The following is a 16,411-nucleotide window of genomic DNA, read 5'->3' as shown; positions in this document are numbered from 1 at the left end:
TGTAGTTACTCCACAATACTAACCTAAATGACAGAGTGAAATGTAGGAAGCCTGTACAGAATACTCAAAATATTCAAAACATGTATCCTGTTTTCAATAAGGCACTAAAATAAAACTGCATAAAATGTGACAAAGAAATGAACTTTATATCCTGAATACAAAGCGTTATGTTTGGCGCAATTCCAACACAACAGATCACTGGGTACCACTCTTCATATTTTCAAGCATAGTGGAGGCTACATCATGTTATGGGTATGCTTGTCATCGGCAAGAACTAGGGAGTTTTTTTTAATGATAAAAAGAAACGGAATAGAGTTTTGCACAGGCAAAATCCTAGAGGAAAACTGCCTTCCAACAGACACTGGGAGACAAATTCACCTTTCAGCAGGACAATAACCTGAAACACAAGACCAAATATACACAGGAGTTGTTTACCAGCAAGACATTGAATATTCCAGAGTGGCCTAGTTACAGTTTTAACTTAAATAGGCTTATATATATGGCAATTCTTGAAAATGACTGTATAGCAATGATCAGCAACTAACTTGACAGAGCTTGAAGAATTTTAAGAATAATGTGCAAATATTGTACAATCCAGGCGTGCAAAGCTCTTAGAGACTTACCCAGAAAGACTCAGCTGTAATTGCTGCCAAAGGTGATTCTAACATGTATTGACTCACGGAGTTGAATACTTATGTAATCAAGATATGTTAGTATTTTATTTTTCATAAATGTTTTACAAATGTTCGAATTTTTCTTACACTTTGACATTACAGATTATTTTGTGTAGATCGTTGACAACAAATTACCATTTATATAAATGTTAATCCCACTTTGTAACACAACAATGTGGAAAAAGTCAAAGGGTGTGAATACTTTCTGAAGGCACTATACTGCATGAAGAAACTGCTCTCTCTACCTCTCGATCACACATTTTTCTGTGTCTTCCCTCAGCCTCAGACCGGACAAGTAGGCGTGGTCATTGTAGTTACTTACTATGTTTTCTGCACTGAACTATATAAAATATTGACCTGTTGGAAACTACAACTCCCAACTACATCACACAGTTCGGGCTTACTCTGATTTTATCTCTAGAGAAACTCACAGGAAAATGAATAAATAAATGGAATTCAATTAGTTGTTTTAAAATAACCAAAATGTTAATCGCTCAACACAATTAAAATATATGTTCTTTTGAAGTACTTTTTCTTATTTCTATAATGTTTCTTAAGTAAATTGTAATATATTTTTTTGTGATGGATTTAACTCTTGAACTGCCGTGTTTTTTAACGCTATAAGACCTTCATAAACACAACCAAATTAATAATTTTGCGATCGCATATATGAAGTCTATTTATTAGACTGCTAGAATGTTGACGTTCAAAAGAGGCGCCATTGGCCCGGAGGGGGGTCCAACGAGGCCAGGCTTTTCTAGTGTTTAAGGTTAGTACTGTGTGGACTACGGAGTGGGGCGATCATAGGGTCATTTAAGGTGAGAGCCAGTCACCGACTGCAGCCTGCTAAGATAGGTGTACATTGCTTATCAATCTCAAGTATCTTTAATCAGCTGTATAAAGAAACAATACGTCCTAAGAAGCGCTATAGAAATTATACTGATTTGCCGGGTAGGAGCACTTGTGCTGATTGTGTCAGACCTTTTGTGTGTTCAATCTGATCCCTGGTTCATCGTGCTGAAAAAGTAATCATATTTATCATCATGCCTCCTCTCAAAATCTCCTCACCCTGACTTTACTGCTTCAGGCTACAATCACCATATAGACTAGAAGAGGTCCTCCTAACCACTAAGCATCCTCTCATAGTCTGGGATAGGCAGGCATTGCTGGAGGTCAGGTCAGAGAAAGTGGACACCTAGACTGGTTTGTGTAAGTACATAGTCGGATGAGTAGAAAAGTGGACCGTGAGCTGCGAGACAGCAGAATTCTCCGGGTCCGCCCTGAAGCCGAGGGGGAATTCAGTGGTTTGCAATAAAAGTGTCTGAATGAAATGTGCGCTCGTTAATTTTAAATGACTCCCGACTGTGTAAAAGGCGGGCAGGTTCCGCCTTGAGGGTGTCGTCTAACCTGGAAGTCTACCTCTGTGTTCAGCGCGTACAGTATAATACAGTACGCACACACACACACACACACACACACACAGGTCTATCAACAGAGTCTCTGCCTGTGGTTGGTTGCTACCCTGCCGTTCCTCTAGTGCAGTGGTCCTGTCATGGCTCATCGACCGTAGGCCCGTAGCTTAGCTGATAATGGCCCTGCTGGAAAATTCACCAGGGGTGGGAGTGGGACTCACTCAGCTGCTTGGCTGCTACAGTAAATTGGCCTGCCTAATTCCCCTTGGTCGGGTCTGAAGTAAACCCCGTCCTGTTAGTACCACAACACTGGGACTAAGTGGCCTCGCCCAGCCTGGTCCCAGAGCTGACAGACAGGGTGAAGTCCAAGCACTAGAGCAGGGTTTTCACAACCTGAAACGCCAGCTCGGCCCATTTGCTAACCAGCACCCTCACTTTTAATTACACCCAGGCAGTGATAGAGGCTGCTTTAAGCCCCTCTCGTCCTCCCCATTAGTCCTTGAGCTTAATCCTATATCCATGTTGTTGCTGTGTAATTGGAATACATCCTCCCCTTCTAAACTAGCACTAGAGTCAGTCTCCTCATAATTCACCCAGGCTATATTAAGAACTGCCTCCTTTTCTTGCTGTGGGCGTTTGGCCAATCAACCCCGTAGTGTCCCTGGGCTAGTAGCCATGTTGCCATGACCAGTGGTGTAAAGTACTTAAGTAAATAAAAAAAATACTTTGAAGTACTACTTAAGTTGTTTTTTGGGGTGTCTGTACTTTACTACTTTACTCAAGTTTGACAATTTGGGTACTTTTCCCACCACTGGCCATGATGCACTGAAAGCTAAGCCTAATAGGTGATAACCACCCAAGTCTCTGGATCTGACTGAGGGGCTCTTGTGTAAAGGGTGGCTACTAGCTAGAGGCATATATTGCATGATGTTGAATTCCTTAAGTCAATATCCAGCCAGATAGATGGATAGTAAATCATATTTTCCAAAGTCAGATATTGCCAGTGGCTCTGAGAATAGAGCAGCATCTTCTAAGCCACTGAATGATGATTTGCTAGTCTGGATTTGAGTCTGGCAGACACGGACTGTCTATGGCTGTGATTGTGTCGAATTACCAAATGCTGTTTATCACCAATCGATACAAGCTTTATGGGGCTCCTGCTCAGAATGTAAATGAACAAATAAGGGGCAGAGGGTTCACCTACATTTTTCTTTCGCTCCTGCACAAATGCACACAGAGATTTGCGCAACCCACACATGGCCAGAGCCCGTAACTCTTTGGTAAATGTTTTCAGCATTGGAAGAGAATTGAGGCCACCGAGTTGTGGAGGAAATTAACTGTTAACTGAAATGCCCGCTGTGACCTGGCTCCATCTCTCCCCTCTCTTCTCTCCCAGGCCAATGAGAACAGCCTGCTCAGTGCCCAGTTGAAGGGCTTCCCTCTCTTCCTCCATTCAAACCTGGGCCTGAGGGACTGCAGCGTCAACCCCAAGTCCCCCCTGCTCCTCATCACTAAGGCCCGGGAGGTGGAGCGAGGCCCCCTACCCGGGGACGACTGGACCGTCTTCCAGTCCAACCACTCCACCTACGAGCCTGTTCTCCTAGCCAGGACCCGGGTGCCTGACCTGGGCCCATCCGGGGCGGGGGTGGGGGTGGGCGGCCCCCTCCATGCCTCTGTGGTCCAGGACCTGGGTCTCCACGACGGCATCCAGCGGGTGCTCTTTGGCAACAACCTCAACTTCTGGCTGCACAAGCTGGTGTTTGTGGACGCTGTGGCCTTCCTGACGGGCAAGAGGCTGTCTCTGGCTCTAGATCGCTACCTGCTGGTGGACATCGACGACATCTTCGTGGGCAAGGAGGGCACCCGCATGAAGGTTTCAGACGTCAAGGTAAGCGTCTGCAGTGTATTGGTCTTTGTAAAGGGGGTTTTGTTTGTGAAGTGCGTTTACTCGTGTCAGTGTGTTTCTGTGCGTGATATGACTATATATATTTACGTTTAGTTCAGTAAGTAGGCTAATCACCAGAGGTGTGACCAAGTCACTATTGTTCGAGTCGCAAGTCTCAAGTCACAAGGTCCGAGTCCCAAGTAGAACGGGTCGAGTCTCGTGTCAAGTCCAAGTCGTGCATTCTAAGAGCGTGACGAGTCATAAGTCAAGTTAAAAATGAAAAAAGCTGTACAGGCAATGACAAATGTTTCTGTTTGAGGCTACCAGATGGCCCTTTTCATTATTTTGTCTGCAACACATTTTGATTATGTAATAACACATAGAAATTCCAAATGCGAGCTTCATATGTAAATGATCAATTTCAAGCAATTTTGACATGCAAAGACTAGTAAATCTATGCTAGTAATTGTTGCTTGAAGCCCCATTGCTGGTAAGTAAATGGTTCATATGCTTGATCACCCCAAACGTTTTGGAACTGCATATTAATTTATGGCAATCCTCTCGCCCTACAATTTGTATTTTGCGCTGCACCAGATCCTATACCTGTACAGCAAATCAGCAATTTCTTCGCTAGCTCAGTGGTTTTCAAACTTTTTGACCCTCGACCCCCAAAAAGGAGTGGTTCAAAGCTTGCGACCCATGTGCGTGCACATGCAATCGGGCACAGTGCGAACACGCGCGCACAATCGCTGCGCAATGTACAGTGCCTTCGGAAAGTATTCAGACCCCTTGACTTTTTCCACATTTTGTTACGTTACAGCCTTATTCTAAAATTATTTCAAAATAAATAAATCAGAAATACCCAATTTACACAAGTATTCAGACCCTTTGCTATGAGACTCGAAATTGAGCTTAGGTGCACCCTGTTTCCATTGATGATCCTTGAGGTGTTTCTACAACCTGATTGGAGTCCACCTGTGGTAAATTCAGTTGATTGGACATGATTTGGAAAGGCACACACCTGTCTATATAAGGTCCCACAGTTGACAGTGCACGTCAGAGAAAAAACCAAGCCATGAGGTCAAACGAATTGTCTGTAGAGCTCCGAGACAGGATTGTGTCGAGGCACAGAAATGGGGAAGGTCCCCAAGAACACTGTGGCCTCCATTATTGTGACCTCAGACTGGGGTGAAGGTTCAGCTTCCAACAGGACAACGACTCTAAGCGCACAGCCAAGACAACGCAGGAGTGGCTTCGGGACAAGTCTCTGAATGTTCTTGAGTGGACCAGCCAGAGCCCGGTCTTGAGCTCGATCTAACCTCTCTGGAGAGACTTGAAAGTAGCTGTGCAGCAACGCTACCCATCCAACCTGACAGAGCTTGAGAGGATCTGCAGAGAAGAATGGGGAGAAACTTCCCCAAAAACAGGTGTGCCAAGCTTGAAGCATCATACCCAAGAAGACTCGAGGCTGTAATCGCTGCTAAAGGTGCTTCAACAAAGTACTAAGTAAAGGGTCTGAATACTTATGTAAATGTGATATTTTTTTGTAATACATTTGTAAAAATGTCAATCTGTTTTCACTTTGTCATTATGGGGTATTGTGTGTAGATTGATGACAGAAAGATTTAATCCATTTTGGAATAAGGCTGTAACGTCAAGGGGTCTGAATACTTTCCAAATGCTCTGTAACCTGTCATTATAGCCATAAATGGTAATGCATTTTCAAAATGGAAGATACAGAAATAGATTGTTTTTACACCTGCATTTTTTTGTTGAAAGTCATTCATGTTAGCAGTCAATATCAACTAGGGATTTCATGTCACATTCTCACTTATCTGGAGTCCAGAGCAAGCAGAATCATACGGACCTGTATGCAGCTGAAGTTACGGGATCGGATGGAGAGCATGATCTGTCTGTAGACCTTTTCTTCTGTACAAATATCATTATTAATTAGCCAGATTATGTTATCTAGGGCTGTGGGTGTCAGGAAATTGTAATCAACCGGTGATTGTCAAGCAAATAACTGCGGTCTCACGGTAATTGACCGCTAATTAACATAAACAGCTTTAACATCTCCTTTCTTCACACGCATAGCCTTCAAGCCACTGATGAAGACTTTTGGAACATCTACATTTGAAAACGTCTAGTAAATCCAATTAATATAGCCTACGCCATCACAGTAAATCCGTTTATTTATTTTAGACAGGTCCAAAGAAACATGTTATGAAGAAAATGTAGTTATTTCAGAAGAACATAATACCTTACTATGAGTGTCCTTATGTTAGACCCTGATCTGGCTATGCCATATGGCTGTTGGCTACACTAGCTAATTTAGCAGACAATATTTGCTTAGAATTCCGTGGCATTGTTTTATATTGTTTTGTAATTTGAAGAATACAATTGAACATAGCGGAATAAAATGGAAAGGATATTTTCTCTGAACGATTTCTGAGGAAGTGTGCGCGCGCGGCTATTGTGTTCAGCGGTTAACGAAGAAACAGGTCCCCCTATATGTTTTATTTTGAGTTATTTATGCAACTTTAGTTGTGATACAAACGTTGGGCTATATGTTTAGATTTTTTTATTCATTCTAAGGCTGCATGATGCGTCTACAATGATAATTAGAAAAGAGTTCCCTAAAAGGCATGCGCTCTGCTTTGTTTCTTGCACAAGCTGCACACACTTCATCAGTCTCTCGTTCACAATTTGACAAGCTCTTGATTATGCCTCGAATTTCCCGGTGGCCTCCCCCTTGTGTAGCCGTAATGCCCCCTAAAAACATCCATGCCTTTTGCGGCCGTTGTGCTCTTGGTCTGAATATAATAATTAAAATTCCATTCTCCCGGCTGCCAATCGCCGTGCCCCGAAAAACCTTTCACTCACATGGCTCTCTCAGATATCGCAATTATTATTAGCCAATGCACGTCACGTGATCGGGTCCTTCTCACAGGCATCTCAGCTCCGACGTAGGCTACAAGTGAAGACAGACGCATCGGGAACGCAACTGCGCTCGTCCTTATTGAATTAATTGAAGATGTTAGAACTGTCCACATTTACTTTTCGTCAGCCAACAAGATGAGTCGGCCTAACGAACAGCAAAAGCACTAGCCTATGTCAATCTACTATCCCCCATAGTACAAAGGTTGACCTATTCTATTGCGAGAAAGAAATATTCCAAACCTACTCTGGGACAGTTGTGGGATGCGATAGATCCCAAATGAATACAACCACTCACGTCACATTTTTTTTTAAAGCAATGGGGCTGATGCAACAAATCAGAACATTAAGCTTAAAATGTTGATAAACTATTAAGCTATTTCTAGCAATGCGCACACGGCCGTAGGCTATAAGCGTGAATGTTCCAAAATGCAATCCAGTAGTGGGAAAACACCATTCTTAAAAGTGACCTCAAACGTGTCTTCAAACTTGCAACTCATGCGCCGCCTATGTATGCCAGTTAAGCTCGACATTGGTTGTAAAGTGGATTAATGTGCTTAACTTCTTAAAATTATTTGGCCACTTTAGTTGTGATACAAACCTTATCAAAACATATAGGCCTATGGGCTCGGCTACATGAGGTGTGTGACTTTAATTTGAAAAAGTCGCAAAAGGCCTGCACTGTTTCTTGCCTTACTGCACACAAGCTGGGCATCATTCAATAGTGAAAGGCTAATATTGTCACCCATCAGACTATTCTTAATGTAATCTTGTCTTTATATATACCACATAATATATTTTAGAAATTAGTTTTGATTTAAAATGGACCAGTATCATGCACCTGTCTCGGAACATGGGCAGGGGAAAAATACATGTCATCTATGCACTTAAATAGCGAATGGAGAACGTTTTTCTCATGGTTCATTTTCATGCCAGCCAGGTAGGCTATACTCCTGTTGTAAAGATCAGCAGTGTGCTTAATATTAGGAAAGTTGAGAAATATAGACCGTCAGCAGGATGTTGACCATCAGCAGCATCAGAGGTTGGAGAAGCCTAGTTACCGTGACTAAACGGTCACGTGGAATTGAACTGCGGTCATGACTAGTGACTGACAGTGTGACGGTAATACGGTCACCGTAACAGCCCATCAGTATTGAAGGTAGTGCGATGTTACACCCATCTTTAGACATATAGCCAGTCCCACCACTGAGGTATAGAGTTATAACCCACCCAAACTAGACCGATCTGAAATATGAAAATGATCAATGAAATCACCTGGTTGCCTATTGTTGTGGCAAAGATGCGTCCGTAGCAGATTGCTAAATGGTACTTTATATAGATAATATTAATGTAACAAGCGCTTTCTGGTCACTAATGTGTGCCCGCCTTTGCATGACTGGTCATTGGTCAACATTCAAGACGCAGTTACCCCGGTACTTGGGGAAAATGCCCATTTTCTAAAAACATTTTCATGAAATAAGTGTAAACTGTAGCCACTTATTTCCCTTCATAGTTTGTTGGCCTAAGCCTGACCATCATCCACATACCAAACTGTGCCAGCAATTGGACATTGTTCTCAGGTGGGGGGAGCTTGTTACCCCACATTACCCTAATCCACGGAGACTCTGTGCCACAAAATGAGTTACAAAACGTTATTAAACCTGGTCAGATTAAAGTTTTATTTCTTTTTTCTATCAACTCGAGTTTCAAGTAATGAAATGTGTGTCTCGAGTCAGACTCCAGTCTAAGTCATGTGACTCGAGTCCACACCTCTGCTAGTCACTAATCTGTTGCATATCAATCTGCCCTATTCTATTGCTGGCATACATATTCCCAGAGAGCTTTACTGTGTGATAGTGCCAAGGTTATTATAGTAAACTAAGACAACAACTAGTCATAAAAAAACGATTTAGTAAACTGAAATAAAAGAATTAACAAACTAAAAACGAACTATACTGAAACTATCTTTGACTCCAAAACAAACTAAAATAAAAACCATCATGAATTATGTCAGTTTTTAGTTTATTTTTTTCCTAAACTGTGTGCCAAACATTCATGGGGTTTTCATGCTTTTGGAGGGGATTCAAGCCACTGAATCTGGCTGGTAAATGCTGCCAGGAAATGGTGAGGTTTGAAATGGACCTTGCTTGTGCATCACAAGCTAGCTAAAAGGGAAGAAATCCGCTAGGTAGATGACCTAGCCAAAGGGTGAGCGCAGTGTTTAAGCAATAGCAAACCGTGAACCTCCAGTGGTCGGTCGATAACAGCAAAGCCCCGTAGAGGATTACTTTGAGAACTTTGTCAGATAAAGGTCACAGTTATTGATTCTTCTGACATGTACTACTAAAGTTAAAGCATTGGATTGGTGTGAACATAGGCAAGAGTTTCAGTCTACCACATCCCTTGCACCAGTCTAGGCGCTATTCCTTTTAAATTCAAGTCACGTTGATATTGACTTTATAATTTAAACCTATTACCTGACCCATCACCTTATGTATTACCGCCCCATAGTGGCAAGACGTGACATCCCAAAAAACACAAACTATACAAACCAAATGGCTCCTAGCCTCCCACGCGTCCTTTCTGTCCCGAACCCTGAAACTAAAACTGAAACTAAATAATATAAAAACAGAAATGTTTTTTTAGAAAACTTAAACTAAATGAAAACGAGCAAATCGGGTCTGAAAACCAACTGAAGCTAAACTGAATTTCGAATAAAAATAAATGTATAAAAAACACTTAACTATAATAAGCAGTGAGTCATTCAGATGTCGACACCAGAGGCAGAGCTGACCTTGGAGGGACACAGACAGTGAGACAGCCAGGTGACTTTACCATGTGTGAGTGAGCCCATGCCAGAGTTGTGCAGATGTGGCAGTGACCGAGGGGCACAGGGGCAGCCACCAACATGTCCCCGGGGGGGGGGGGGGGGGGGGGGCGTCTTGAGGACACAGGACAGGGGGACACAGCTGGCCTGACTGCCATGGTTGTCTCTCCCTCACGCTGTCACTGTATATCCCCTTCACAGCCAGAGAAGGATCAGAATGCAACTGAGTGGAACAGAATATATTTTATTGTATTGCCATCCAATGTCTCTTTTGAAAGTAGAATAAGACTCCGTGAGACTGGAATCCCATACAGCCTCCTCCTCAGTCAAACACTTATTTCAAACTAAAGGTCATGAACCGCCCTCCAGTGTTTGTCTACATCTTTTTCTCTCTCCCTCCAACCCCGAGGACATCCTTTGTCCATCCAGTCTTTCTAGCCGTCCAGGCCTTTTAACACCCCCTCCCTGCCGCAGCAGCAGGGTGTGAAGCTCAGCCACTATCTTCGGCTTTGCTTCGTGATGAGTCACTGTTCAAGGGACGTCCGCAGACCGGGCCCTACAGCATGAATATTTGATACAGACGCAGCTTTGCATCGTTTGTGTTGTTTATCTCTCGTATTCTTCTTCTGAGAGGCCCATTCCGGTGCAATGGACTGTTCTTCCGTGAAGGGGGGGAATTGAGGGAATGAAACACAAACACAATCAAAGCAGTGTCGTCTTGTCTGCCACCACAGTGTTAAATATGAATCAGGCTTTGATTGAGCTGTGGCAGAGAGGGGCTAAACCTAAAAAAAAAAACATTTACCCAGATGCAAAGTGAATGTGGACGGGGTAATGAAGTATAGAGGGATGACGAGACAGACGCTAAGTTGCTGGAGGCACAATAAACAACTGACATCAGTGTGTGCTTGTCAGAGAGGGGGGGAGAGTGCATTTGTCTGTCTGTGCCGGGGGGAAATGTGTGGACTGAAACACTGCCGCTAACTACAGTGCGTCTTGGAGTAACGGATAAAGAATGCGTATGTGGTGGCGTAGTGATCTAAGGCACATGGAAGATGTAGCGCAAAGGCTCTTTCAGATCTCTCTCCTACCTTTCACCCCCCCTCTCTCTCTCTCTCTCTGTCCAGTAAACATCGAAAATAGTTCACGTACAGTGCATTCGGGAAGTATTTATTATTATTTTTTACGTTACGGGCTTATTCTAAAATGGATTAAGTTGTCTTTTCCATCATCAATCTACACACAATACCCCATAATGACAAAGCAAAATCTGAAATGACACATTTACATAAGTGTTCAGACCCTTTACTCAGTACTTTGTTGAAGCACCTTTGGCAGCAATTACGGCCTCGTCTTCTTAGGTACCGTATGACGCTACTTGGCACACCTGTATTTGGGGAGTTTCTCCCATTCTTCTCTGCAGATCCTCTCAAGCTCTGTCAGGGTGGATGGGGAGCGTCGCTGCACAGCTACTTTCAGGTCTCTCCAGAGATGTTCAAGTCCGGGCTCTGGCTGGTCCACTCAAGGATATTCAGAGACTTGTCCCGAAGCCAATCCTGCGTTGTCTTGGCTGTGTGCTTAGGATCGTTGTCCTGTTGGAAGGTGAACCTTCACCCCAGTCTGAGGTCCTGAGTGCTCTGAAGCAGGTTTTCATCAAGGATCTCTCTGTACTTTGCTCCGTTCATATTTCCCTCGATCCTGACTAGTCTCCCAGCCCCTGCCGCTGAAAAACATCCCCACAGCGTGATTCTGCCACCAGCATGCTTCACCGTAGGGATGGTGCCATGTTTCCTCCAGATGTGACGCTTGGCATTCAGGCTAAAGAGTTCAATCTTGGTTTCATGAAACCAGAGAATATTGTTTCTCATGGTCTAAGTCCTTTAGGTGCCATTTGGCAAACTCCAAGTGGGCTGTCATGTGCTTTTTACTGAGGAGTGGCTTCCGTCTATCCACTCTACCATAAAGACCTGATTGGTGGAGTGCTGCAGAGATGGTTGTCCTTCTGGAATGTTCTCCCATCTCCACAGAGGAACTCTGGAGCTCTGTCAGTGACCATTGGGTTCTTGGTCACCTCCCTGCAAAAATGTCGAAAAAACTGTTTTTGTCATGATGGGGTATTGTGTGTAGATTGATGAGGAAAAAACATATTTAAACCATTTTGGAATAAGGCTGTAACGTAACAAAATGTGGATAAAGTCAAGGGGTCTGAATACTTTGATTTTGTGTGTGTGTGTGTGTGTGTGTGTGTGTGTGTGTGTGTGTGTGTGTGTGTGTGTGTGTGTGTGTGTGTGTGTGTGTGTGTGTGTGTGTGTGTGTGTGTAAACTCAGCAAAAAAAAGAAACGTCCTCTCACTGTCAACTGCGTTTATTTCAGCAAACTTAACAATTGTAAATATTTGTATGAACATAAGATTAAACAACTGAGACAAACTGAACAAGTTCCACAGACATGTGACTAACATAAATTGTTATGTCCCTGAACAAAGGGGGGGTCAAAATCAAAAGTAAGTCAGTATTTGGTGTGGTCACCAGCTGCATTAAGTGCTGCAGTGCATCTCCTCCTTGTGGACTGCACCAGATTTGCCAGTTCTTGCTGTGAGATGTTACCCCACTCTTCGCTGGCCATGGCAGAACACTGACATTCCTGTCTTGCAGGAAATCACACACAGAATGCTGGTGGCATTGTGCTGGGGGGTCATGTCAGGAAGAGCCTGCAGGAAGGGTACCACATGAGGGAGGAGGATGTCTTCCCTGTAACGCACAGCGTTGAGATTGCCACCAATGACAACAAGCTCAGTCCGATGATGCTGTGGCACACCGCCCCAGACCATGACGGACCCTCCACCTCCAAATCAATCCCGCTCCAGAGTACAGGCCTCAGTGTAACGCTGATTCCTTCGACGATAAACGCGAATCCGACCATCACACCTGGTGAGACAAAACCGCGACTCGTCAGTGAAGAGCACTTTTTGCAAGTCCTGTCTGGTCCAACGACGGTGGATTTGTGCCCATAGGCGACGTTGTTGCCGGTGATGTCTGGTGAGGACCTGCCTTACAACAGGCCTACAAGCCCTCAGTCCAGCCTCTCGCAGCCTATTGCGGACAGTCTGAGCACTGATGGAGGGATTGTGCGTTCCTGGTGTAATTCGAGCAGTTGTTGTTGCTCCTGTACCTGTCCCGCAGGTGTGATGTTCGGATGTACCGATCCTGTGCAGGTGTTGTTACACGTGGTCTGCCACTGCGAGGACGATCAGCTGTCTGTCCTGTCTCCCTGTAGCGCTGTCTCACAGTACGGACATTGCAATTTATTGCCTTTGGCCACATCTGCAGTCCTCATGCCTACTTGCAACATGCCTAAGGCACGTTCACGCAGGGACCCTGGGCATCATTATTTGGGTGTTTTTCAGAGTCCGTAGAAAGGCCTCTTTAGTGTCCTAAGTTTTCATAACTGACCTTAATTGCCTACCATCTGTAAGCTGTTGGTGTCTTAACGACCGTTCCACAGGTGCATGTTCATTAATTGTTTATGGTTCATTGAACAAGCATGGAAAACAGTGTTTAAACCCTTTACAATGAAGATCAACGAGATCTTCAGTTTCTTGGCAATTTCTCGCAAGGAATAGCCTTCATTTCTCAGAACAAGAATAGACTGACGAGTTTCAGAAGGAAGTACTTTGTTTCTGGCCGTTTTGAGCCTGTAATCGAACCCACAAATGCTGATGCTCCAGATACTCAACTAGTCTAAAGAAGGCTAGTTTTATGGCTTCTTTAATCAGCACAGCAGTTGTCAGCTGTTCTAACATAATTGCTAAAAGGTTTTCTAATGATCAATTAGCCTTTTAAAATGATAAACTTGGATTAGCTAACACAACATGCCATTGGAACACAGGAGTGATGGTTGCTGATAATGGGCCTCTGTACGCCTATGTAGATATTCCATAAAGAATCAGCCGTTTCGAGCTACAATAGTAATTTACAACATTAACAATATCTACACTGTATTTCTGATCAATTTGATGTTATTTTAATGGACAAAATATGTGCTTTTCTTTCAAAAGCAAGGACATTTCTAATTGACCCCAAACGTTTGAACGGTAGTGTATTAAATTTATGTAATGCATGTGAATGACTCCTAACAGTTATCCATGTCCCCTCTGTCCAGGCCCTACTGGAGACCCAGAATGACCTCCGAACCTTCGTCCCCAACTTCACCTTCAACCTGGGCTTCTCTGGGAAGTTCTTCCATACTGGTGAGTGGACAGGCAGTTGGTTACCCACTGTATGACTGTATAGGCGAACCCAGGGCAGAGCTTATAATAGAATGTTTCATGACAGACAATCCAAGTCTTGCATGTTCCAGAGAATACCATTGATCGTGAGGTACATCACCATGAAAATGCATAGATCAAATATCAACAACAAAAAAATACACACATTTTTATGCTTATTAATGAATGAACTTCAGATTTTCACAGCGCTAATAGCTAGGTTTTCAACACCGTCACACACCTATGTCTGCGTATGTGTAGACTAGACTAAACCCCCAGTCTCCCTCTGTCTCTATGCTCCAGGTACGGACGAGGAGGACCTGGGGGATGACCTGCTCCTCTCCTATGGGAAAGAGTTCTGGTGGTTCCCCCACATGTGGAGCCACATGCAGCCCCACCTTTTCCACAACCAATCCGTGCTGGCCGAACAGATGCTGCTCAACAGGAGGTTTGCGCAGGTAGATTGGGGTGGCCTCTGCGGTCTTTACACACACTCTACATATTCTACACACTGAGGGTTTTGTTATATTGATACTAGGAGACGTCATACTAGGTGGTGTGTTAAAAAAAGCATTTCTGTTTGAATGTTAGCATTACGGTTGATTTTTTAAAAAGGTAGAAAAATAGCACGGTGAATTAAATCCTAACGTGTTGAATCAACCGGTTGTCTCTTCCCAGGAGCATGGCATCCCCACCAACATGGGCTACGCGGTGGCTCCCCACCACTCTGGGGTGTACCCCGTCCACGTCCAGCTGTACGACGCTTGGAAGAAGGTGTGGGGTATCAAGGTGACCAGCACGGAGGAGTACCCCCACCTCAAACCTGCCCGCTTCAGACGAGGCTTCTACCACAGTGGCATCAGTGTAAGGACTCGGCCCAATCACCCCCTATCGTCATGCTCTCTCTCTCACACACACACACTAGGTTCTATGTATAAACTAGCTGTTCTTGAAATGATCTGCTATGATTGCTATGTTAAGCTCGCTCAACATGACAATCTCACCGTCGATGACAGCCCTGCCAGAATCAACAAAGACAACTGCTTGGCTTGTGATGTGACGAGAACATTGTCATTTTCAGACGAATGTAATATCGCTGTCAATGCCAATTTATTTACAGTATCTCTACGAAGTGTAATTTTATGTCCATATGCTTGGCATGGGCATAAACAACAGCTTGCCTGGGTAAGATATTTACGCTCAGATGTCTCATACATTTTAAAGCTGAAAGACATTTGTATTTTCTTTATACACAATGTGTTTAGGATTTTTTTTTTTTTTTTTTTATCTCTGTCAGAAGGCCCCTTTTTCTAGCTCCAGCAGTTTTCAGTTATTTATTTATTGTCGGTTGGAGGAGGGCGATGATGTCGCGGAGATGTTAATTCCGACCTCAACACGTCCCTGTGAAATATTCACTGGGTAGTTGGCAGAGACCCTCTGAGGAGTAAACCTAGATTTTTTTCTCTCTCTCTCTCTCTCTCTCTCTCTCTCCCTCTTCTCTCTTCCACTCCCTCTTTACCCCTTCATCAGCAGTCTGTGACTCCCGTTAGCGTGGGACCGTTAGCCACTCTTGTGTTTTCAAAAATCAGAGAGAGCGAGAAAAGCCTGGGAGCTTCAGTCTGCACATCCAGCCTTCCCGTCCTTTCCCTCCCTAAGCATTTCACTGCTGCTTTCGCTGCTATTTTTACCCACAGCCCCAGCTAGCTATTATGACAGGGCCCGATTTGATACACCGTGCACCTCGGCTGAACAGACAGTGCTAGCATGATTGTGTGCTCAGATGCCAACCGATTGTGGGCTGTTGTGTTTTAACTATGTTAGGACAGAGGCTTTGCGCTCGGATCGAGAACTGGGTTCGCTGACAGACTAAATTGAGCTACGTCATATTTCATTCTCCACAATGACAGTGTGACCACTCTAGTTTATTGGGATAATGATATTGAACCACCTGAGCTGGAAGAGTGGAGTCAAGCATTTCTGACCGAGTGGCCATGTTTGGACTTTTGTGTATTTGATTAGTTATTCACTGGGTACCAGGGTCTGCTTCTATTAGTACACTCCCCACTGTGCAGATGTGTTGCTATGTAATATTGATTGTGTGTGTTAATGTACTGTAGGTGCTGCCCAGGCAGACGTGTGGCCTGTTCACTCACACCATCTTCTACAACGAGTACCCTGGAGGACCCAAGGAGCTGGACAAACTCATCAACGGAGGGGAGCTCTTCCTCACGGTGCTCCTCAACCCGGTGAGACCAGACACCACTAGCATCAGGAGAGGATTGCATTTCACCATCACGGATAGTGCTGCTCATCTCTCTACGGCTGCTTTGAAAACCCTTTTTTTAAATTGATTTTATTTATACTTTTTTTTAAATTCATTTTGTGCCAGGGTGGTTGGAAACGACGGTG

At 44.0% G+C, this 16,411-nt stretch overlaps 1 protein-coding gene across 1 annotated transcript in view; it reads left to right on the top strand.

Moving 5' to 3' along the window:
- Positions 1 to 16,411, top strand: part of LOC120057345 (bifunctional heparan sulfate N-deacetylase/N-sulfotransferase 1-like) — a 104,728-nt gene that overhangs the window by 75,035 nt on the left and 13,282 nt on the right. Inside the window, exons 4-8 of the mRNA XM_039005928.1 lie at positions 3,483 to 3,974; positions 13,897 to 13,984; positions 14,306 to 14,460; positions 14,681 to 14,866; positions 16,120 to 16,248. Coding sequence (XP_038861856.1) covers positions 3,483 to 3,974; positions 13,897 to 13,984; positions 14,306 to 14,460; positions 14,681 to 14,866; positions 16,120 to 16,248 — 1,050 coding nt within the window. The remainder of the gene's footprint in view (positions 1 to 3,482; positions 3,975 to 13,896; positions 13,985 to 14,305; positions 14,461 to 14,680; positions 14,867 to 16,119; positions 16,249 to 16,411) is intronic.

This window comes from Salvelinus namaycush, chromosome 12, assembly GCF_016432855.1.
Source record: "Salvelinus namaycush isolate Seneca chromosome 12, SaNama_1.0, whole genome shotgun sequence".
Classification (NCBI taxonomy): domain Eukaryota; kingdom Metazoa; phylum Chordata; class Actinopteri; order Salmoniformes; family Salmonidae; genus Salvelinus; species Salvelinus namaycush.
The sequence above is the reverse complement of the archived record's forward strand: the minus strand, read 5'-3'. Positions and strand labels throughout refer to the sequence as shown.